This window comes from Limulus polyphemus, unplaced genomic scaffold (assembly GCF_000517525.1).
Source record: "Limulus polyphemus unplaced genomic scaffold, Limulus_polyphemus-2.1.2 Scaffold3, whole genome shotgun sequence".
Lineage (NCBI taxonomy): Eukaryota > Metazoa > Arthropoda > Merostomata > Xiphosura > Limulidae > Limulus > Limulus polyphemus.
Genome location: NW_013665613.1, coordinates 2,569,840 through 2,591,834, shown reverse-complemented (window position 1 = coordinate 2,591,834; position 21,995 = coordinate 2,569,840). Strand labels below are relative to the sequence as shown.

The 21,995-nt window shown below is 34.2% G+C and overlaps 1 protein-coding gene and 1 long non-coding RNA gene across 5 annotated transcripts in view; one reads left to right on the top strand and one right to left on the bottom strand.

Moving 5' to 3' along the window:
- Positions 1–17,356, top strand: part of LOC111088434 — a 27,768-nt gene extending 10,412 nt beyond the window's left edge. Inside the window, exons 1-3 of one of the 2 annotated variants that reach the window (XR_002612967.1) lie at positions 1,702–1,788; positions 16,070–16,159; positions 17,282–17,356. This is a non-coding gene — a long non-coding RNA (uncharacterized LOC111088434). Of the gene's footprint in view, positions 1–1,701; positions 1,789–16,069; positions 16,160–17,281 lie in introns of those variants that run through there. The other variant, XR_002612972.1, reaches the window with a different exon arrangement.
- The window catches only part of LOC111088393 (EF-hand calcium-binding domain-containing protein 6-like), a 102,559-nt gene that overhangs the window by 3,767 nt on the left and 76,797 nt on the right, over positions 1–21,995 (bottom strand). For 2 of the 3 annotated variants that reach the window (XM_022398409.1, XM_022398458.1), the window contains 4 exons: positions 17,286–17,519; positions 16,059–16,724; positions 15,174–15,345; positions 2,037–2,227 (listed from right to left, as the gene is read on the bottom strand). In XM_022398409.1, coding sequence (XP_022254117.1) covers positions 2,037–2,227; positions 15,174–15,345; positions 16,059–16,724; positions 17,286–17,519 — 1,263 coding nt within the window. The remainder of the gene's footprint in view (positions 1–2,036; positions 2,228–15,173; positions 15,346–16,058; positions 16,725–17,285; positions 17,520–21,995) is intronic. The other variant, XM_022398508.1, reaches the window with a different exon arrangement.

Below are 21,995 nucleotides of genomic sequence, written 5' to 3'. Positions count from 1 at the left end.
ATATATATATATATATATATATACAGATATACACAAACACATATTTATGTTTACTTAAGAAAGTCCCCCGGTGGTACAGCAGCAAGTCTTCAGATTTGCAATGGTACAATCAGGGGTTACCTTCCCCTCAGTGAATGCAGCAGATAGCTCAATGTGGCTTTGCTAAAAAAAAACACACACACATAATAAAGAAAACACTTTTATTAATATGGAGTAAATAACATTGTTTTTTATATGAAAGTTTCATGCTTCCTGATGAAACAGTTTACATTCTTTTATAATTAGTGGTACCAAACCTGAGAGAAGTAGGGCAAGCAAAATGCTTAACTATAAGAACTTGCAGTGTAAATATCATGCATTCTTATCATTAAGCCACCGCCCATTTTAATTTGGACATTCCAATTCCACATTGACCTAACAGGCGCTAACCAGGCTGGAGATTGTCTAAAAGATGCTTCATTATATAGTTTTGGGTGGAAAGGTTTTTTTCATTCCAATGAGAATTTCTCACCACCAGATCTCAGATTTTCCCATGTGGAATAAACACCAGATGCCAACAGGATTTGTGGAAATCAGACTAAATAAAAAATGTAGAGTGGGCAGAAGGTGAAGTAGAAAAAGTCTTTCAGCACATACTTAAAGACCATGGTGAACAGTCACTTATCATCATAGCCACAGGTGGTTCCTACATCAAAGATAATGAGAAAGCTGGTTTGGAATTCATGGTATCCTGGAACAACATTTTGCATAAGGCTAGTGAAACATCCAAGCTTCCCATAAGCAGCACAAGGATGGAGTTTGAAGCCATAACACAAGCTCTTCTTTGGATCGCTAAAAGAGACAAACCACAAATAAACAATGCCAGCAACATAATATTTGTGACTGACTCACAGGAAATACTGAGTAAAGTTTAGAGTGGTTGGTCCCCAGATGTGGAAAGCAAAGCAACTACAAGGTAAGACCATCACCTAGATCTATGTTCCAGTAAAATTCTACCTCCTGCAAGGCAGCCAGTCTCCATAAGAGGATCAGTGCTTGTCACCTAGTACTCAACTCAACTCAAATTAGAGAATTAGGCTCAAGGAAATGCTAACAAACTGAAGAAACATTAACATATAGAATAGCTTGATTTGTAACTGCTTATATCTGGTCATTGTTTAAAGTGACACATCCATTAACATTTGCACCAGCTGTGAACTGGAAGAATATTTTTAACTCAACACTGGAGTATGGTGAACATAGCTGATGGTTTTTAAGAGTACATTATTGAGCTGAAAAATAATCAGCATATTAGTAAAAGTTACGAAAATATTGCAATGATGAAAAGTTTTCCTTCACTTGTCTTGAATAATTATAAAATTGTGGTAATAATGGGAAGTAGAGAATGTTATTTCAAGTGCAAAACTTATAAATATAACAAAGAATGTCTTTGGAAGTTTAATGAAATACATGTTTTGTTCTTTTGTGAATCCTTGCTCTGTTTCCATAGTGCTCATGTACATTTTCTTGAGTTGACTACCTGTGTAAAGTTAATGACTGCATACTCCTGGGCTATTGAAATAAATACTACTTTTAAATTATCATAATTCATATATATTTTCAGTGTCTTATGAAAGTTGTACTGGTGCTGTTAATTTTGACTGTCTCTGATATGCTGTTTTTTTTTAACCTTCACAAAGGGAGGGGATACTATTGGCATATGTAAATGATGGTCCAATATATTACTTTCAAAAAATCAGAAGATAAAAGCTCTCCAAATTATGATGAGTTCAAAAATGAGAGAAAAGGGTAAATACTTTTAAGTATTTTTATATTAATAACTGTAAGTTCAAAATATTAAACCCAACTTCAGTTTGTTTTCAGAAGGTATTTTCAAAAATATAGAAGTTATTTAGATGAAAATACACACATCAGTCTAACAGAACTAAATTATTTTTGTTCAACTAAAAGTGTTGCTCTGTTAATCAATTTTTGAGCTTCTTATTAAAGATAAAAAATGTCTCCAATATACAAACTATACTTAAAAAAAAGCTTACAGATGTCCTAGTTTTCTGTAATTTTTGACGAGCAGCAAACCCACACCTTTGGTTGTTACCAAAGTAGAGTAGAAATTTCCTTAGAAAATCCCAGTAGTTGATTTCATCTTTGTTATGTATTTCAAACTTAGAGGTAAGTAACTCATTCAAATCCTTGTCATTAAGAGGTATACCAGCTTTCTGCAGAATACCTAAAACAGAAAATTGCAAGATCCTATTTTATATATGCTGCTTTAATTCTACCACAAAAACAACAACTTTCATGTGAGTATTGTAGTTACTATTGTAAAACAGTGTCATAACATTTCTTTAGGTTTGTAACCATCTTTATAAGACCAATGCATAATAAGCTCATACATGTAGGCATGATGTCACGTGTGATATAGCGTATTAGTGACAAATACTGATTAGGTTAGTTTTCTTGAATGTTTGGAATTTTAAGTACAAAACTAATAAATGAGGTTTTTTTCACAACTGTATAGAATTCAATATTTTCTGAAATAAAAAAAATTCAAACAGGTACTTAAGTATGAAATACTGTAAACCTTTTCTTGAGTCATTCCTGATTTGTGAACAACCATGTCCTTGATTCATTGCATTACATGTGTCACCTCACCAAAAATTCTCCACTTTCCCTGCCACAAGTGCCGCATAAACCATACTTTTCCAGTCATGATGAGAATGTATATTCTTCCTGGGGAGATGGGTAGAAATGTATCACAGAGATAAGTACCTATCTGAAATTCATTTTAATTCTGAAGATGTAAAATTCAAATCAAGTAGACTTACCTCTGAAATACTGTAAGCCAGAATACTTACACTGAGATTGAGAAAGGAAATGGAGAGAATCATAATAAAAGACAACCATCATGATAAAAAACAACCAGATTACTAGATGGTTAGCTCAAGGAAAGGAAAGGTAACATACTATAACAACCTGGAGTGCTGTGATCAAGCATAGCTTAAACAGTATCCTGAGCCAGAGCTATAAGCATTGAATAGAGAGGTGACCAGTCTCTAACAAAACTGGACCTAAAATTGGACACACAGAGGAAAAAGAATTATTTACAGTAGAGCACCTCTCCACCCTAGATGCCCTTTATTTCAAATATAAAAAGGCATTATCTAGTAAGGACATACTTAGGCTGCAGTGCACATTTTTAGGCTGTGGGTGGTAGCTAAACAGGTAACAAGGGTTGTCCTGTCCCTGTTAGTGGAAAATTATTAGTGGAGAAAGCCAATAATTAAGTAGAGAATGAATTTACTTCTGAGGCTAAATTATCCTTCATCTTAAACTTGCACCCAGGCAGGCACCAAGGATAATCAAAAAGAACTAGATGGTCCCAAGGATGACTTCAACAGATTGAGGATAGTGCAATGGGAACACAATAGCAGGAAGTAAGAAAAAAGAACAAAATGTATTTCTGTGGTGTACCGTATTCTGGTTGGAGCCACATGACATCTATTGGAGAATGGTCACCACATCCTTGATGTCTCAAAATACTATACAAGGATGTGCATGTGCCATCTGATGGTATCCGCTGTTCATTTCCAGAAGATATCACCCTCTCATGAGCCACCAGTACAAAGAGTGAAATAGTGTTTAAGACAATAAAAGAAGTAAATGGAAACATTGAAGAGTCCCAACTAGACAGGTCTACTTAAATAGAGAGTCATGTTACAAATGAGAGACCATGACAGTTTAGTTAAGATGTGTAAGTGAACTTATTTGTTAGGAATTATACCAAGCTTTGAGAATCACCACTGGAGGCAAATGGAATATCAAAGCTGAAGACACAATGATGTGATGTGCATAAAAGTTTAAAAATGTATTTGAATTCATCAATTCATTTACATACAACCCTTCAAAATATTCTCCAAAAGGTACTGTAAATGGGATGCCAAAGACATTGCCAAATGTCGCATTTAGTAAGTTTACTTACAAGATAATCAGGTATATCATGGTACACAAGATCAATTGCAACAGGGCCCAGCATGGCCAGGTGGTTAGGGCGCTCGACTCGCAATCTGTTGGTTGCAGGTTTGAATCCCCATCACACCAAATATGCTCACCCTATCAGCCATGGGGGCATTATAATGTGATGGTCAATCACACTATTCGTTTGATTTACCCATTTTAAAATGTTCCTTCCATCTCTACAATGAACTTCGGAGTCTAAAATAACGTATGCCTATGTAGTATAGACTTTGATAGACATGATGTAATTTTTATAACATGCAATTTTATTATTTTATTGAGATATAAACCAGAAAGTCCAACATACTTGTCACTCTCTCCTATCACAAACACTTTTCACCAAATGTCAATAACTCTCTCCAACGTTTGCTCCTCGATTATTTATAACCAATGAAGGAATATATTTATCACTTAATGAATTTCTTTATAAGGGTAAATTTGCTCTTGATGTTATACGAGCTATTTGTTCACCAAATTTCTTCAGACTGTTGATGAGAATACACCACCCAGAGAGAGAAAGTGTTTTAACACGTCCCTCTGGAGCGGGCCGGCATGGCCAGATGGTTAGGGCGTTCGACTCGTAATCTGCAAGTCGCGAGTTTGATTCCCCATCACACCAGACATGCTTGCCCTTTCAGCCGTGGGGGCATTATAATGTGATGGTCAATTCCACTATTTGTTGGTAAAAGAGTAACCCAAGAGTTGGTGGTGGGTGGTGATGGCTTGCTGCCTTCCCTCTAGTCTTACACTGCTAAATTAGGGACAGCTAGCACAGATAGCCCTCGTGTAGCTTTGTACGAAATTCATAAAAAACAAACTACTGCAAGAGCCAATTTCTTAATGTTACTGGAGCAAGATCTAAGGAGCATGGTTCATCATAAGGTATAAATAATCTGTTCTACAACCCTTTAAATGATTTGGTGCATGTGAGATAAAATAAACAGTACTGAAAGGATGTAAAGAGCATACTTCTGCACAAGAATCCTGGTCAATCATGGTAGGTAACCCAGTAGGTGAGAAAATGTGGTTACCTTCCCATGTCTTAGGTAGTAAAACCTTCCAGGAAAATGAGGCACATGATGCATCAAGGGCAAAATATCTGAAAGATTTTACCTGAGGCAAGCAAAAGTAAGAAGGAAATTATGAGAGAAAGATGATATAGTGAACACATAACTAGGGTTAAAAGGAGAAGTTAAGAAACACAAGACTAAGCTAAATCTCACTTCAGAGGATGTGATGGAAGTTGGGGACACTGTAGACAAAAATACTGGAATTGATCTATGAACAATGGGACAAAAGAAATTCCTATGGCATCAAAAGATGGCAGACAAGGCAGCTCTGTAACTTGTTATAGAGTAAGCTGGTAAACCATGATCATGAAACAAGTACATGAAAAAGGAAACAGTTTGTTAAGGTTGTAGACAAAATATAGAATTTTGAATGTATCATCTGCAAAAGATAATCTATCAAGGCTGACAGACAGCAGGGAATGAACACTGGCAAGAAAGAGCTAACATTTAAGCCACCCGCAAAGAAAATCCAGCTTCTCTGTCAAAAGAGTGAATGACAGTTGGCTTTGAAGTTGTAAACATTGAACATCAATGTGAAAACTTTATAAGAGAAAGATGACATAACAAGAGAAATAATGGTTGGATCAGTCAAAGTGGAGTGATGAGAAGAATCTGATACTTCAAGAAACTGACCTTGACCTGAGAAACATAGCCAATTGAGTGTTTGGTTGAGATTGAGTGGATGATAGAACAAGAATAAAGCAACTACTAACATAAAATTGGAAACTGAAATTGAGTGAACAGAGTATTTAGTAGAAAATGTATGGAGCTGAAACCATACCAAATAGTACGATAGTTAACTTATAAACCATTGCTTGACGACAAAAACAGAAAATGGCATAATGATCTACATATGAATTGAATAAGAAGATAACCATTCTGAATATCTACCTCTGTAGTTAAATGCCCATGCCAAAGAAACCTTTATAACATTCTTGTATTTTATATTTTGAAATAACGAATATCCAAGATATGATTTAGATAAAACCGATCTATCATAGATCTCCAAACTACTGATCTCTTTGGAAGTAAATGAAGATGGATGTAAAACCCCAGAAAAATGTATCAAATTTAAAATAATTAGATGAACACGAGTAGCTGATAGCCAATAACTCTGTCAAAGAAGAAAGTTTCAGGATGAAAGAAATCAGAGCATGCATGGAAGAAAATATGAAGACAAGAAAGAAGATCATGTGAAAGATCTTCCATACAAAGAATGATCTGGGGATTCCGATTGTGTGAGTAAAAATGTGTTGTAGAAGAAAACTCTGCTAATAAAAAGCCACCCTAATGACTAATGAAAAGAACAAGAAAAATTTTAAATTATGTTGATTCCTGAAAATATCAGCAATATCCAAAATGTCATGAGAAGGCAGGAGATCCAAAGATCCAAAAGTAGAATTATTGAACAAAACACTAGTATCCTCAGGCATAACAGAAACTGGTTAAAGATTTAAAATAGAAACATACCCGGGAAAGAAAAAAGTGATATAAATTTAACAAAGGCTTCCTCTGGATTAGAACTAACAGTCAAATCTTGATTCTCAGTCAAACAAGGCAAGCATACTTGGTCACAATATTGGGCATGCTCAGTGTGAGAAAAAAATGGTGGATGTTCTACAGTTTGAACATTCACAAGATCTGGAAACCTCACTGGGACACCAACAAGTGATTCAGCATTAATAGCCTTAACATGCTGATCAATGAGAGCTGACACTGCAGCCATGTGATCTCCCCCAAAGAATTTGAAGGAAATGTAGAATTCATGAGCAAAGCAAACAAAGGAGTGAAGTCATACTAAGGGAAACAAAAATTCCAGGACTCATGATATTCCAGTATCAAACTGTCATTTTCAAGGACTTAATTTACTGATTTTAACAGAATGTTTAACTTGCCAAGGTTAAATAACTAATGTTTTATTACAGTTTACAAAAAATGTCCTAACAGATCTACAAAATGTATTAGCAATAATAGTAACAACTGAGCTATCAAAAAAAGTTATTCTAGCAAAAAATAAAGACTATGAAACAAGTATTTACAAGAAATTATAAATGACTGAGCATTACTGAACAAACTAACAATATCTGCAGCATTTATAGTCCCCTAAGTAGATTTCAACTTTTCCCAACTTCAGTTCAATAATTGGGATAAAGCCAAGTGACTTTCTCCCAAATAAATACCAAATATCTATTGAATATATTATTTGAACTTACCAAATAGGACAAAAAAAGGCAACTTTACTTGACCTGGTTGGCTGTTGATCATACATTATGACATGTCACCGAGCCAACAAAGCAAATATTCATGCTCATGTTACAATTGAGACCACTTTTGTATTGTTACATGGATTCACAATTTTATATATCTCATGAATTTCCCACACAAATGAATTCCATTATTCTTAAATGTTTTTTCACATTACTGCTGCAATTCCATCTAACAAAGGACTTTTCAAAGAACTGGAGACCTTGTGGGTGAATAAAACCTTTATATTTAAACTTAGTGTAAATTTTCTTACAGGATTAAACATACATAAGTTTAATTAAATGAAATATAAAGCAATAATTGTTCCTAATAATTTTATTTGTTCTTAAGGGTGATGTACTGTCAGTCAGTTATTACTGGATATGATGATTTCAAGTAAACCAGTTTTTTATAAATTTTATTCATCTTAGATCCGAGAGAAAAACTAATAAGGTTACAAAGAGACAAAATAATATTTATAACATACATCAAAATACAGTATTTACAGTGTTGATTGTCCTTTAAAAGCAGAAATCTGGCCCCAAAATATTTAGTAATAGTGCCCATATTGTCACTCAAAATATTCCAGCCTAGATCGATTGTTGAATAAATAACAGGTAACATTCATGCTTAAGCTGACAGACCATTTTTAATATAAAATATTTAACTATTTCATGCCTGGTAGTTAGATTTATGAAGTTTATTCTATTACACTGTTGCTATTTAGACTTGTATTTCTCTCTCTCTCTCTCTCTTTTTATTACTGAATTTGAGTCAACATATTATGAAGAACTTAGGATAGAAACCTTGTTAATTATTTTTGAAGTGTTTATGCTGACGATGGAATTAGGAAAACTATTAAATGTCCATGTTTCTTATCCCATAACTATTTTAGGATTTTAAATTTCTGCCAAACGAGTCTTGAGCTTATTTTATGCTAATACTATCATTGCAACAAAAGTTGTGATGTTTGCTTGCAGAAAGGGGGTACACAGTTCAAAGCCTGTTATTGATCAGCGTTGCTAAGTCAGTGGATTTCCCATTTTACAAGTAAGATTTTCTAAATATGTTCTACAAACCTGAGATAAACACAATGGTATGGCTTGTCAATAATAAAAATGGATTTTTACAATACCTCCTGATAAAACTATTTTCCAGGATTTCCAGTACTGAAAAACTTGTTTACAAATGACTTTTCATGACCTGTGTGAATCCTGGAATTTAGGGCATGACTGTCAACTAGAAAATATGGCTTGTGGCAGAAACGTTGTTTGGATCCAGTTTCTTTTGGAGCTGTTCCTCTATACCCAATTTCTCCAAATGAATACAGTACACTGCTCATCATTCTTGTTCTAGACTTTATTTAAGCTCATCTTGATTGCAACACTCAAGGTTGTTTTGGTCCCAGAGCCAAATCTTGTCTCAGAGCTCACCATTTGATCTGGTTGCCTTTTATTATGATTCTCTTCAGTTCCTCTTCCATTCTAGCTTACATTATTTCAGAGGAAAGTATCTGATTTGAAATTTATATCTTTAGAAGTGAAATGAATTTAAAACAGGTACTTACTTCTGCAACATCTTTGTACTCACATTCCCTTAACTGGGAGGAATATAAAATGTCATCATGATTGAAAACAAAGAAATCTGGCTTGTGACTGGAAAGCTACTAGGCTTATGTAGTTTCCTGTGGGCTTTTAGAGTAAATCACGAAGAAAGTGTGAGAGTAAAGTAGGGAGTGGTAAGGTGACACATGAAATGCATTGTGTCAAGAACATTCATAACCAAAAGTTATGTGGTTTCTGAAAGAGTGAGAATGAATCAACAAGAAAAAGGCTTATGGTACTTCAGATGTAAGTACACCAAATTTAAATGCAAGTTTCAAGAAAATAGCAGGATATACAAAATGATTAATTTAGTAATAGCAACTATTTAAATTACTGGATGTCCTAAAAAACAGAAAATCATTCCAAAATTTAGTGAGGTAGTAAATTTTCAGATAGGATCACTGTTTAGGATTAATTTTATTCAGAATTATTTTACAACAGATTACTTTGTTTAATTTTTAAAGTGGATCATAAACAGATTATTATCTTGAATTTAGGAATAACCGTGCATGCTAGGAAGTATAAAATATAATAAATGTTAATGAACCATCAGGATTATTTTCTTTACTTTGTGAGGCAGTTGTTAATCCAAAAAGATTAATCCAGTTGAAAACCCATTACATAACAAAATATTAAGAATGACAACTATTTTACTACTATATCTCACAACTGTTTATTAAATATTTTTATCTATAGTTTAGTAAGGGTATTATATATATATATATATATGTATACACTGTGTGATAGGTTGCTTTTAGAAGTTAAAATCATTTTCTCTTATATTAAGTGCCATGATTAAGTGTTTGTTATTGGTTATTAAAGTGTCTAGATTTAGAACTAACTACAGTACTATGATATTATAATTCTTGAAATCAAAAGGGAATTTTTGGCATTGAAGGTTTCTTCTCATGGGACAAATACAATCAGTGTTTTTACTGTATTAGTATATTATAACAACTGAAAACCTTTGGCCTTCATAGCAACATTTTGTTTTATGTAATTTAGTTCTGAATGCCATATTAAAGTACATGTACTTGTAGCTGCATTAAAATGTGACTTAATGATTAGCATGCTTGGACTGTAAGTCTAAGAATTCGTGGTTCACAGCCTATTGCTGCAAAACTGTACTCCTTACTTTGGAGCCGTGAGTGTACCATAACAGTGATGGTCAAATCTCACTATTTGGTCAGAAAGAGTAGCCAAGAGTTGATATTGGATGCTGCTGACTAGCACTAATTGCTTTTACTACAGCATATCAGTTGAAAATTAGGGATGGCCAATTTGTTTCTGAAACAAAATATTTCCTTTCATCAATGCTGCTAGTCATTCTGCATACAATTATTTTTCATGGGCTTGACCCATACCATCAAGTTCATTACAGGATATCCATTTCAACCCTGTATTAAGGCTGCTGTGACCGAGTTTTAACACTTTTTTTTTATCCCAAATAATTGCCTAATCAAACATAAATAAAATTATTTAGTAATTTTTAAAAACAAAATCACATTAAAAGGCAAAATCAAGACTTCAAGTTAAACTTATTTCTCTAATTATTTAATTTGGTAAGTGAGAAATTATGACACGTGTAACATCATCCAGTTAGTGATATGATATTTTACTGCTGTTGATGAAGGTTAGTAATGAAATTTGTGCATGTTAGCTACATTAACCAAAGTTTGCAACTTGATGATATACAAGTATTTATTAACCAACTTTGCTGAGTAAAGTAAGGAAGAGCTGAGTATAAAAATTGGGGTTCAGACATTCTTCACATATGCACTATACATATTAAGCCGTACCAGTATGGTAACTATCCAATATCAAGGAAAACTGCCTGTCTCTATGCGGATGCATCTCATCCTAAACAAGCTGACCGATCCACACCAAACTTAGCAAGCTAACTTAGTAGTCCAAAAGCAAACCAAATTAATATTGAACTTTCCCATATATTGAAAAATTCAAATATTTTATGTAATAAACCCTATATCATTACTGCAATAGCCACTTTAAATAAATTACACACCACAATAACATTCTACAAGTCCAATACTGTAAATAAAATTTTCAGCATTTTGACTTATTTCCCATAATAACCAAAATATGCAGTAATAAAATATCCAGTTACAATGCAGATGATAAAGATATTGCTACTGTTTAAGTTTCCCACTCTTTCCTTAATCACACCACTTAATGTTAACATTTTCCTAAACTGAAAATGTGTTTCCAATAGATACTTACCCCCCACAAAAAGCTTTCTTGACTTATACTACCCTCTACTGGCACTAACCTTGATACTCCCACTTACCCTCAGATATGTTAACGAGAGATATCAGCATAATAACATGCAAATGATTATGCAGGAATCATCCACCAATAGGAGTGTGACACTACCCCTATTGTAACTAGTGCCCTCTCTAACCTTGCAGCTGTTAACCACTTCTAGATGGTTAAATCACACCAAACCACAGTGGAAGTGGGGAGAATGGGTGAGAAATGTGAGACTAGGTTAGGTTATATTGCCCTCTACTGGCACTAGCCTTGATACTCCCACTTACCCTCAGATATGTTAACGGAATATATCAGCATACTAACATGCAAATGATTATGCAGGAACCATCCACCAATAGGAGTGTGACACTACCCCTATTGTAACTAGTGCCCTCTCTAACCTTGCAGCTGTTAACCACTTCTAGATTGGTCAAATCACACCAAACCACAGTGGAAGTGGGGGGAATGGGTGCGAAATGTGAGAAGAGGGAAGTGTCTATTGGAAATACATTTTCAGTTTAAGAAAAGGCTAACTTCTGATACGATATCTTACCTACACTTTCAAATAGCTAGTATCCCATATTGAACAGGTGGAGAGCTAGTGGGAAGTGCCCAAAGAAAGATCATGAGGTGTGAGAAGGAACTCAAAACAACACACCTGACTACCAGACTGCACCACTTTTGAGCCAGGTATACTCTTCAAATGGACAGAAAACAAAGGAGGGACCCCCAAGAAAAGTTATAGAAATAATGGGACTCCCCTTGTTATAGTGTGGCTAGGGCATGACAGACTATAAATGGGAGTTTGACCTCAACAAATACCTGGTGGAATCTGGAGTTGTACATCAGTTTCACAGTATTAAGAGGGTCCTCTACGTTTCACCTCAAGAATGGGTACAAGCAGGGAAGAGGAGTTTCTGTACCAAGAACTTGCCTTTGCAGGCATGCACCTCCAACACAACCAACACCAGATCCACCAGGAATCTACATCTGGCAGATGGAAGGAAGGTGGAGGGCCCAGGTGAGTGTACATCTCCAGTCCAAAACCTGGTGGCATTGGGAATTTTTTGTCCAGTCTGAGGTAGGAGTAGAGGAACCAACCTTACACCTGCTGGAGTTCATGTGTCTCCTCCAGCTAAAATTAGATCCACTGGGAACTGACATCCAGTAGATGGTAGGAAAAGAAACAGCAATATGGGGTGCATCTCCAGTCCAAAACCTGGTGGCATTGGGAATTTATCATCCAGTCTGCAGTAGGAGGAGGGTAGCCATCCAAACACATACGAAGACTTATGTGGCTGGTCCAGCTCCAACAAACACCTGATTCCTCGGAACTGACATCTGGTGGACAATAGGAAGGAGGATGTTTCAGCTGGAGGGACACACTGCAATATATATATATCAGAGTGCTACATCCAACACCTGACTGGAATTATATATCAGGTTAACAGTATGAAGGGCATCACACCATCTACACCAGCAGAATGTCACCACCCTACTCTCAACTGAGTGGTATTGCACACACTCAGCAGGACAGGTCTCCATGGTCCATTACCCCAACAGCTAGGAACTGGTAAGTGACAAGGACCCCCATACTCCACTAGAAGAAAGAGAGAAATAATGCATTGGCGAACTTGGAGGGCGGCAGCAGCAGAGACAGTGCAATGAGTGACTACAATACCCTATTTTGAAAAGCAGAGTGATCATGTTGACAGAGTGCATCATCCAACACCTGGTGGCATCTGGAATTGTACATCACGTTCATGGTAGGATGAGCATCAAAAGCCACAGATCATCAGCAATGGGCAGTGATCCTTGTCTGCTTTATTCATGTTAGTCCATGAGTGTACAGTTTGGGATGAATATATTTATGAAGCAAAAGACTGTGAAGTATACCTATGAATGGTTCTGTGGAACACACCATCTCAATGGTGGGTGTAATGTAACCTGAATAAATCTACAAAGGTGTATCATCATTGGTATATGTAAGCTCAAAGAAGACTGGTAGATATTGAACAGTTGAAAAGTTTTCTATGTTGCCACTTCTGTACCAAGTCAATTTTTATAGCATTCTTTGCACATTCTTGCACTTACACATGTATAACACAAGGTTTCATGAGATTTGATATGCTTATATGCATATTGATAAGCCAAAGTTTTAACCCACCAGTTTTACTGTTAAAATGGCAGTTTATCTAATTGCACTATCAACAATATTTGGGTCTATTAAGTTTTCTTAATGATCCTTTTTGAAATACTACAAAAATTAAAGTTTCACAGAATACTTTAACACAGTGGTTCTTTACCTTTTTTGGTTAGGAGCCATTCATAAACGTCGATGGCCAGTCACGACCCAGTAATTAGCTTTAGTGCAGAAAATCTATGGCTTACTAAGTACTTTCAAAATAAATAAATTATTATCTATTTTTACACTCAGTTCGTGAACCTTTAACACATATTCTGATGATCCAATTTTGGGTTGCAACCCATGGGTTGAGAAATGCTGACATAACAGTTTAAACCACTAATTAGCTTTAGCCACTACAAAAATATGATATTCTTTCTGTCATGTCCAAAAGCTCAATTTCACAGAGGATTTTTAAACAACAGAAATTGAAGTAGAAGGTTTAGATAAGGTAAAAAATGTACAATTTCTATTTGGAAGGTGTATATACATAGTTTTGATAGAACGTAAGTGACAAATCCTGTGAACATTTCCACATAAAACACAAATTATGAAAAATGTACTAATATGGTTTTGACACAACAGTGATATGTAAATGTTATTGAAAGGCTGTTACAAAATTTCTTAAAACAAAGAATTATATCATCAAATAGAAATAAAATTATTCAGTAATAGTGCTTATCATGCCATTATGAGTGTAAGTTGACTGATCTCTTTTTAATTCATGATCATTTGTTTAAAACTTTTTGCACAAAACTAGGCTGTCTATGCAAAGCTCTTCATAATTTTTAAGTAATAGACTAGCGAGAAGGTAGCTAGTGAACAGTTAGCATCGATTGGCAATTCTTGGGCTGCTCTTATCTGACTGACTAGTGAATTTTACTGTCATTCATACTTTGGGTACACATGCTAAACAGTATTGATCTGGCTCTTAGGTCAATTGAGATATGAATTTTAAAGTAAAGATTGGTAATTCTTTTTTGAATTTTTGTTAAGTATAAAAATCTAATGCTGGACAACAATTTCAATCATGACAGTAATACCTTTCGTTTAAAAATAAAATGTAGAGAGAACTATATGTGTTAATTGAGATGAGTAATAATCTTTACTGGAGGGTTTAACAGGTTTGTACGTACCAGGGGAAAATGAGATATTACCTAATTACATGTATACATTATAGTAATTTATTGTGTATTAAAGAACATTATTGTGGCTAAAATTCTGATCAAATACAGTACCAGTTGTATTTTATATCCAAGCCTGGTTGCAAAACATAAAAATTCACAGTTTTTTTCTATTCAAAATATTTACTGTTATGTTCTAAAACTAAAACTGTGTCAGTCATGTTGTGCTACAATATACAGTTCAATACCTCCTGAAAATTTGTGTCTAAATGTACTACTTAACACAACAAACAAATTTAATCAAACAGTTAGAGGTTGTGGAGAAAATATTAAAGGTTATCTTGAATGATATTTGACCAATAAATAAATCATAACTTTACTGGTTAACTGTATCTATAATTACATAGTTAGGAGTATTGGAGGAGAATGGAAAATACCTGATAGAGTTTGAGATTTAATAATCTGTTAAAAATGGGAATGAAAATTACATATATATATTCTAGTATGACCTTGTATATTTTTAAAGGAAAATTAATGCTTTGTGAAGAAATACACTTAAATTTTTATCTGAGAAGTTATTTAGCATACAATGTCATTAAAAAAAACCTTTGATGCCAAATATTCTTTAATGCACTTCAAGTAAAATTGTAATTTCAGGCTATACCTATAAGATCAACATTCTTCACAAGCCCCTCCTTTTTCTTGTCAATCAGTTCACATTTTCGTGCAATATCTCTCCATTTCAATACAACATACTTGTTTAAAAGTGCTTCATTTTCAGAGTTTTTGATATTCGATATTACTTGTTGCGTCCTATGACTTTTTGCATTGGTGTCCTAGAAATAAAGTAAAAAAAATAAGTACTTTTTCAAAAGTATCTTCATGAACTTTTATAAGCCAACGTATTTATAATATTTAACAATGCATAAACCAAAAAAAATTAAATAAATCTAATCATTGTTACCTTTACTGCTAGATACTAAGTAGTTTATATCATGCGACTTAGCTTCGTATCTGCTGCCATTTTAAGGGAAGTCCTGAGATGGACTGTTGTTTTGTGATGGTTAGTGCTGGGACTGGGTTCTTGGTTTTATTGTTAGAAAGAATGGTGTTCTATCTACTTGTTTGGGTTTTAAATGAATAAACTATTTGAATGGTTTTAGGAGGAGTAATCAGGTTAGTCAACAAGTTCTGGTGATGAACAAAAGGACTCCTGGCCAGTGACTTGTGGTAGACAATAGATAAGTTAAAAATGCTGCTTTCACACATTTCTGATTTAAAATCCATAATATACAAAGTAAGAGGAATGTGAGAAAAATTTGTATGCAGTGTCAGATGATTTTTTTCATGATCATTAAGTCTGTTGATTTCCAAAATTTCTTCATCTTTCTATAATAAAATTGTAGCAATTCATCCATTCAAAAATTAAAAAAGGGCAATATTTTAGTTGCTTAAGTCTTAGTGATGTTATTATTTTTGTAACAATAAAACAAAATGTGTTTGTTATGGGATATATACATTTCTCACAAAATATAATAGAAAAACTTACTTTGATATTAGGTGAGCCAGAAGGAGGTCGCACTTGAGAGTCTCCTCGAAATGCATCAGATAATGGTGAAGTGTAACCTGCATCAAATGCTTTTTTAGATGGTGAGTCATAATTACCTATTCTCTCAGTCCACCCTAAATGAATAGGGCTTGGTAGCTTGGGCTGAGTTTTCTGCTCAATAAATCCTCTGGACTTTTGTAATTTTGCATGACCAAATTGTAGATTTGATGCTGAAGCTGACCGTGTTAAATTTTGGGGGGTGAGAGATTTTTTTATGTAAGGAACTGCAGAACTAGGCCTTGTAGGTGCTTTATTTCCTTCAATACTCAAATGTTCAAAATGTTGTCTTTCATTGTTAGGAGAAGCTGTACGAGGTCGAAATGGTAAAATGTTTTGTTTCAGAGCTAAAGATGTTGGTTTATTTTCTTGTGACAAATTTTCTTTACTACTCTGTTGAGTGGCTGTACTTCTTCGAGAAGTAAAGGGAGACAGTATTCTTGAGGTTACAGAGCAATTTGTCCCTGGATCTTGGCTGACACCAGAATGCTCTAATGGAGTAACTGTTGGAATTTTAATGTCAGATTTTGTTTTATATTCATCAAGAAACTGCACATACTTTAAATTATCAAATTCATTTTTTGGTAGCGTTTTCCAGAGCTGCTCAAACTGTGACATAGAAGAAATAAACAAATAGAATAAATCAGCAACACATAGAAATATTAAAACCTTTGTTATTTTTCTATGCTACTTATGTCTTTCTTCAGGGCCATTTTGAACATTTATCACTTCACTAATTGAACTCAGAAATGCAACTAATAAATTATTTTTACAAACCTTAAAATTAAAATAATGAGGTAGAAAAAAATGGAGAGGTAGATAATAATTAATAGTCAAATAAGTACTTTAAAGTAAATACATTGGGAAAATTCAGATAAATAGAATTTTTCAGTATGACCAAGTTATATTAGACTATATCATATTCATAACTATAACTCTGTAGTACTAATGATGAATTCAGGTTAATTTCTTGAGATTATTTTTCAATACCTAAATATGTTAATAAGAAAGTTAGTAGGATAATCCAGCAATGTTTAAATACTTGTTTAATTTAACATCATTAAAGAGATTTAAGATGTTTTATAAACACTAGAAAAAAAAGAAACTTGATGTTCTCTTGACTTTAAGTAGTTGGAATATACAATTCTAATAAAATATTATTTCAGTTACTTGTTTTTCTGTGAGACGAAGGGCATATTTATTCAAAAGCAATCGGACATCATCCTTGTGAGCAATTCCAGCTTTGCAGTAATCAATGTCTTCAAAATCCTTTAATAAAGCCTCATGTTGACTGCATACAGCTTCTCTCAGGTATGTTTCCACTTCTTTAGATGTTAAGGAAGACCCTACTGCACTTTTATATGGTACCAATCGGTTAACTGTTCTAACCCACTTTTCTGTGTCCTATATTTAGAATTTAAAAAAACTGTATAGAACATCTTAAAAACCTTAAAGATATCATAAACATTTAATTTTTCAAAACAGGAGCTGTCTAAAGTTATTAAATACTACTGATATTTTCCAGTAGTTTATGGACTGTTAAATCTTTATTTTATGTACATGTTGCATTGCAGCAACAATACATTTCTGTAATAAAATAAACCTGAAAATGAGAAAGTCTCATTCCAGTATGCCTTCTATTAACCAAAATTTAACATCGATGTGACAGTCAGAAAGATATACTTCTTAAACTGACAATCACAAATAACATCATTATAGCTACTTACAAGAATAAATAAAATCTCCCAGTGTTTCTAACTGCCAAAAGAATGACATAGGTTTAGAATTGTGTAAAATACTAGCAATTATCTTTTAAGATTTTGCTGAACATGTATAAATATGCCCATATAAAAATATATGAACCTTTTATAATTTTTCATCTTATGTGTGTTTACAATTTTAAAAATATTAATTCATTTCTCTAAAGTAAATCATAGACAAAATGAAGATTATACATTGTGGAACAGTATGATCATATCTTAGATTATATTATGATAACTACTTTAATTATTTAATTTGCTAAAACAAAACTAAACATTATCTATGAAAAATAACTGAAAACGTAATATTTTCTAAGCAACAGCATTTACTATAACAGTTAAATCTATTGAAAAATTAAGTAAAACAGCTTTTTGTTGACTTTTTGAAAATTATTCACAACCATATTTAGTAAACTGAATATAAAATTTACCTCACATGCTTTTTGTTTATATACATCTAAAATATTCTGGTATTGAACTGTGTCTTTGTACACACTGAAATCTGAAAGAATATCTTTGTACTGTTGTTCAGTTAAGAGAAAACAAAATGTTTCTAAAATGTGGTGGAGCTGACCAGTTGTCAGTTGTCCAGTTTGATTCCAATCACAAGCTTTGAAAGCCTGAAAAAACATTAGACATAAAATTATGGTGTCAGTTTAATGCCAAAACAAACTTTTGGATATAATTTGCATAGGATCTTCTGTTTGTTAATTGATCACTTATGTTTTGTATTTTATACAGAATAATAAAACATCACTGAAGAACCAAAATATTATAAAGAAAGTTCTTTCTAAAAAATGACAAAAACTAAATATATAGGTAGGAAAACCTAAAAGTCAATATTTGACTGGCTAACTTGATAATGATATACATGTATGTTATTTATTAAGCCAAAAAGTAATAGCTGAGATAAGGATTGTAACTGAAAACGTTGTGTGTGTGTGCCTTTTAAAAGAAAACTGAGTAAGGATGAAATTTTTGAGCTTAAAAAACACTTATAGTATTTGCTTTAAAGTACTTGATGAACTTATACTGTTACAGATAGCTTTCTTTATAACTTTCAACAACAAATGTTTTATTATAATTGTGTTTGATTACTTATTAGTTAAGGCTGTAAAATTTAAATTTCATACTTATTTTAAAATATGTTACAGTCTTATCCTTTACGTTATAAAGAAGTTAGTCCAAAAGAACAACCTGAGTTTATAGAACCATATCACATATAATTTGCATTATGGATTTTATTAATTATGATAAATACGTTTTTTTTTAAATACAAATATTATGTCAATGAATGTAATTTGGAGCATAAATTACCATTAAAAATTTCATATAAAATTGATTTTTATTAGATTAAATACAAAAACAAATTAAACTTCTTTACACTGCACATAACATGAATAAATTAACTCAAAATTTTATTAAAAAAAAGTAGGTTGTTTTGTATGTTCAATGTTGCAGAGGAACTAGGCAAGTAATTTATTTTTCTCAGTTTATATTTCATAAAAACTAATAAATAATAGTTTAATAATATAAAGTGATGAACTATGTTTTTCAAAACCCAAACTAAAGTCATTGGTGCAAGGCTGAGAAAGGTATTGTTCATTTGAGGGAATAGGTGACACATTCTAAAATGATCCCTTGCAGTTTTAAGCATTTCTCAGGGTTAGTGACCTTTACATAGGTAGGTATCAATTACTGGAAAGTTAACATTTTTCTACACTGAAGACCAGTCTTTGGAAGGCACCTGAAGACAACACATGGAGTGAGATACCATAATGTATAGGGTCACACTTGTGGGAGACCACATCATATCTACACCAGGTACACTCTTTCTCCATTGTAATAATTATGTGTCGTTCAATACAGCAGAAAAGATCCCAGCATAATCAGTAATAGGATGCTCCAGATGTTGTATAGTGGCTAGGGCATGTCAGACCATAATCAGAGGGTCAACTCCATTCAAAAACCACATGGCATTGGGTATTTGTCGTCTGGTCCACAGTAGGAGGAGAGTCTCAACCATCTGCACTTCAAGCCCAGGAATCAGAAGGGAAAAGCAATTTCTGTTCTGACAATCCAGGCAGGGCACGTGTGTGCAGACCCAGTACACAACTAATACCAGGCCATCTGTGAAACTGACATCCGGGCAACTGTAGGAAGGGGAATTTAAATGTGATGGGTTAACTCCAGACCAAAACCAGGCAGTGTCAGGAATTTTTTGTGTGGTCTGTGGTAGGGGAAGGGTCCCTACCACCAACCACATATGTGAGGACGTATTGGCTGATCCTATGCTGATCCAACACCAGACTGCCCAGGAACCGGCATCCAGGCAGCAGTACAATGAGAGAAAGCCAGCCAGATGGGTGAATTGCATGTGGTAGATTCATTCAGTCTAAGACCAAGTGGCTTTGGGAATTTGTCTTCCAGTCCATGATAGAAGGAGAATACTCACTATCTAAACTGACAGAACACCACCACCCTACTCTCAACTGAGTGGAAGTGGTCACATTCAGGAGGAAGCTTCTATAGTTCAACATCTCAGTGGCTAGGAACTGGTAAGTGGCAAGGACTCCCATACTTTAATAGAAGAGGGAGGAATAATGTGTTAGAGAGTTCATAGGAATGAAACACCATAAGACAGTGCAATGGGGGACCATGAAAACCCTATTTTGAAAAGCAGGCCAGACTTGGTTTATTCAACTAGGATAAGAGGGATGGGCAGTGATCCCAACACTGCTTTATTCGTGATAGTCTGTGATTTGGTACGGGCCTTATTTATGAGGCAAGATACCATGAGGAACTATGCAGAGCTCTTGTAAAACACCCCATCTCATCAGTGAGTGTTATGGTTCTGTAGGGTTGTATGATACAGATTTAAAGTTAAGCATACCTAGAAGGCACCACTCGCCACTCAGTGAAATCCAGAGATGTAGAAATAGACCACTGTAAAGGTAAGATATATGAAAAGAGAACTTCTCTATTTATAGCCAGTAGAGTGTATGTAGTAGGATGACAGGAGGATGCTGCTATATGAAAGAAGAAAAGACAGCTAGAAGATGAAGAAAATGTGCAACAAAAGTAAGTGGGGTACACCACCATGAACTCCACCAACGAGTGTTGGAAATGAATAGCCAGAGAGAAAGTATAGTGTCATATTTGGTGAAGAGACTTGAAAGTGTCGATGTGATTCTATATCCAACAAAGCATAGGTTAAATGAATGAGGTGTTGTAGCCATCTCTGAACGGTAATAGGAGAAATATCTTGGGGAGATGAAGAATTTAAATTAATAAATAGATACAATAAAGCATAAAAATGAGCATGACAGGCCAAAGAACAGTAAACCATATGGATGGGAGAGAGAAAATGATTCAGAACGGAATGGGAATAATATTGAGAAATGGAAGGAAAAATATGGGAAGCAGCAACGGCATACACATCATATCTCTTATGGCCACAGGAAAAAAAAGTGAAGGATGGTACAGGGAACAACAGACTAAAGGGTAAAAGAGGGGTAGGGTAAGGGCATGGCGAAAAACTGCATGAAGAGGAGGACGAAAGAAGTTAAACTAACAAAAAAGCATAGAAACACAGGAAAGAAAAATGACAACAATAGAAAACCCTGAAAGTATTAGGTAGAACTGCCCATTAACTAGCCATGGTTGAAAGTGATTTGACTCGTTTGTACAGCAAATGAAAAATGGGACAAATGGGAAATAGAAGGAAGGGAATGGAAGAAAAACATGATGCATAGAGCAACTATGAAATATGTGCCCTTGTCATGGATTGATAAGGAACGAAGAAGAATGAACTGAACAGCAAAGAAGGAAGGCTACACATAAAGAGAGTCTGGGACATCTCACAAGGGACTGGACCATACCCATACATGAAGGCAGAGTGATGAAACTGATGGACAGGAGAGGGAGAAGTGAGACTGAAGGAATAAGGAAAATGACATAGGTAGAGGAGGAGAGGACAGGAGAAGGTGCAATAGAAGAAACCATGGCTGAGCTGGACAGTAAGGAGTTATCAAGAGGACTAAACAGGGAGTGTACATAATGAGGGAAATCATAAGGGGAAAAATGAGTAGGAAGGTAGGCATAGAGAAAAAGTTGGACC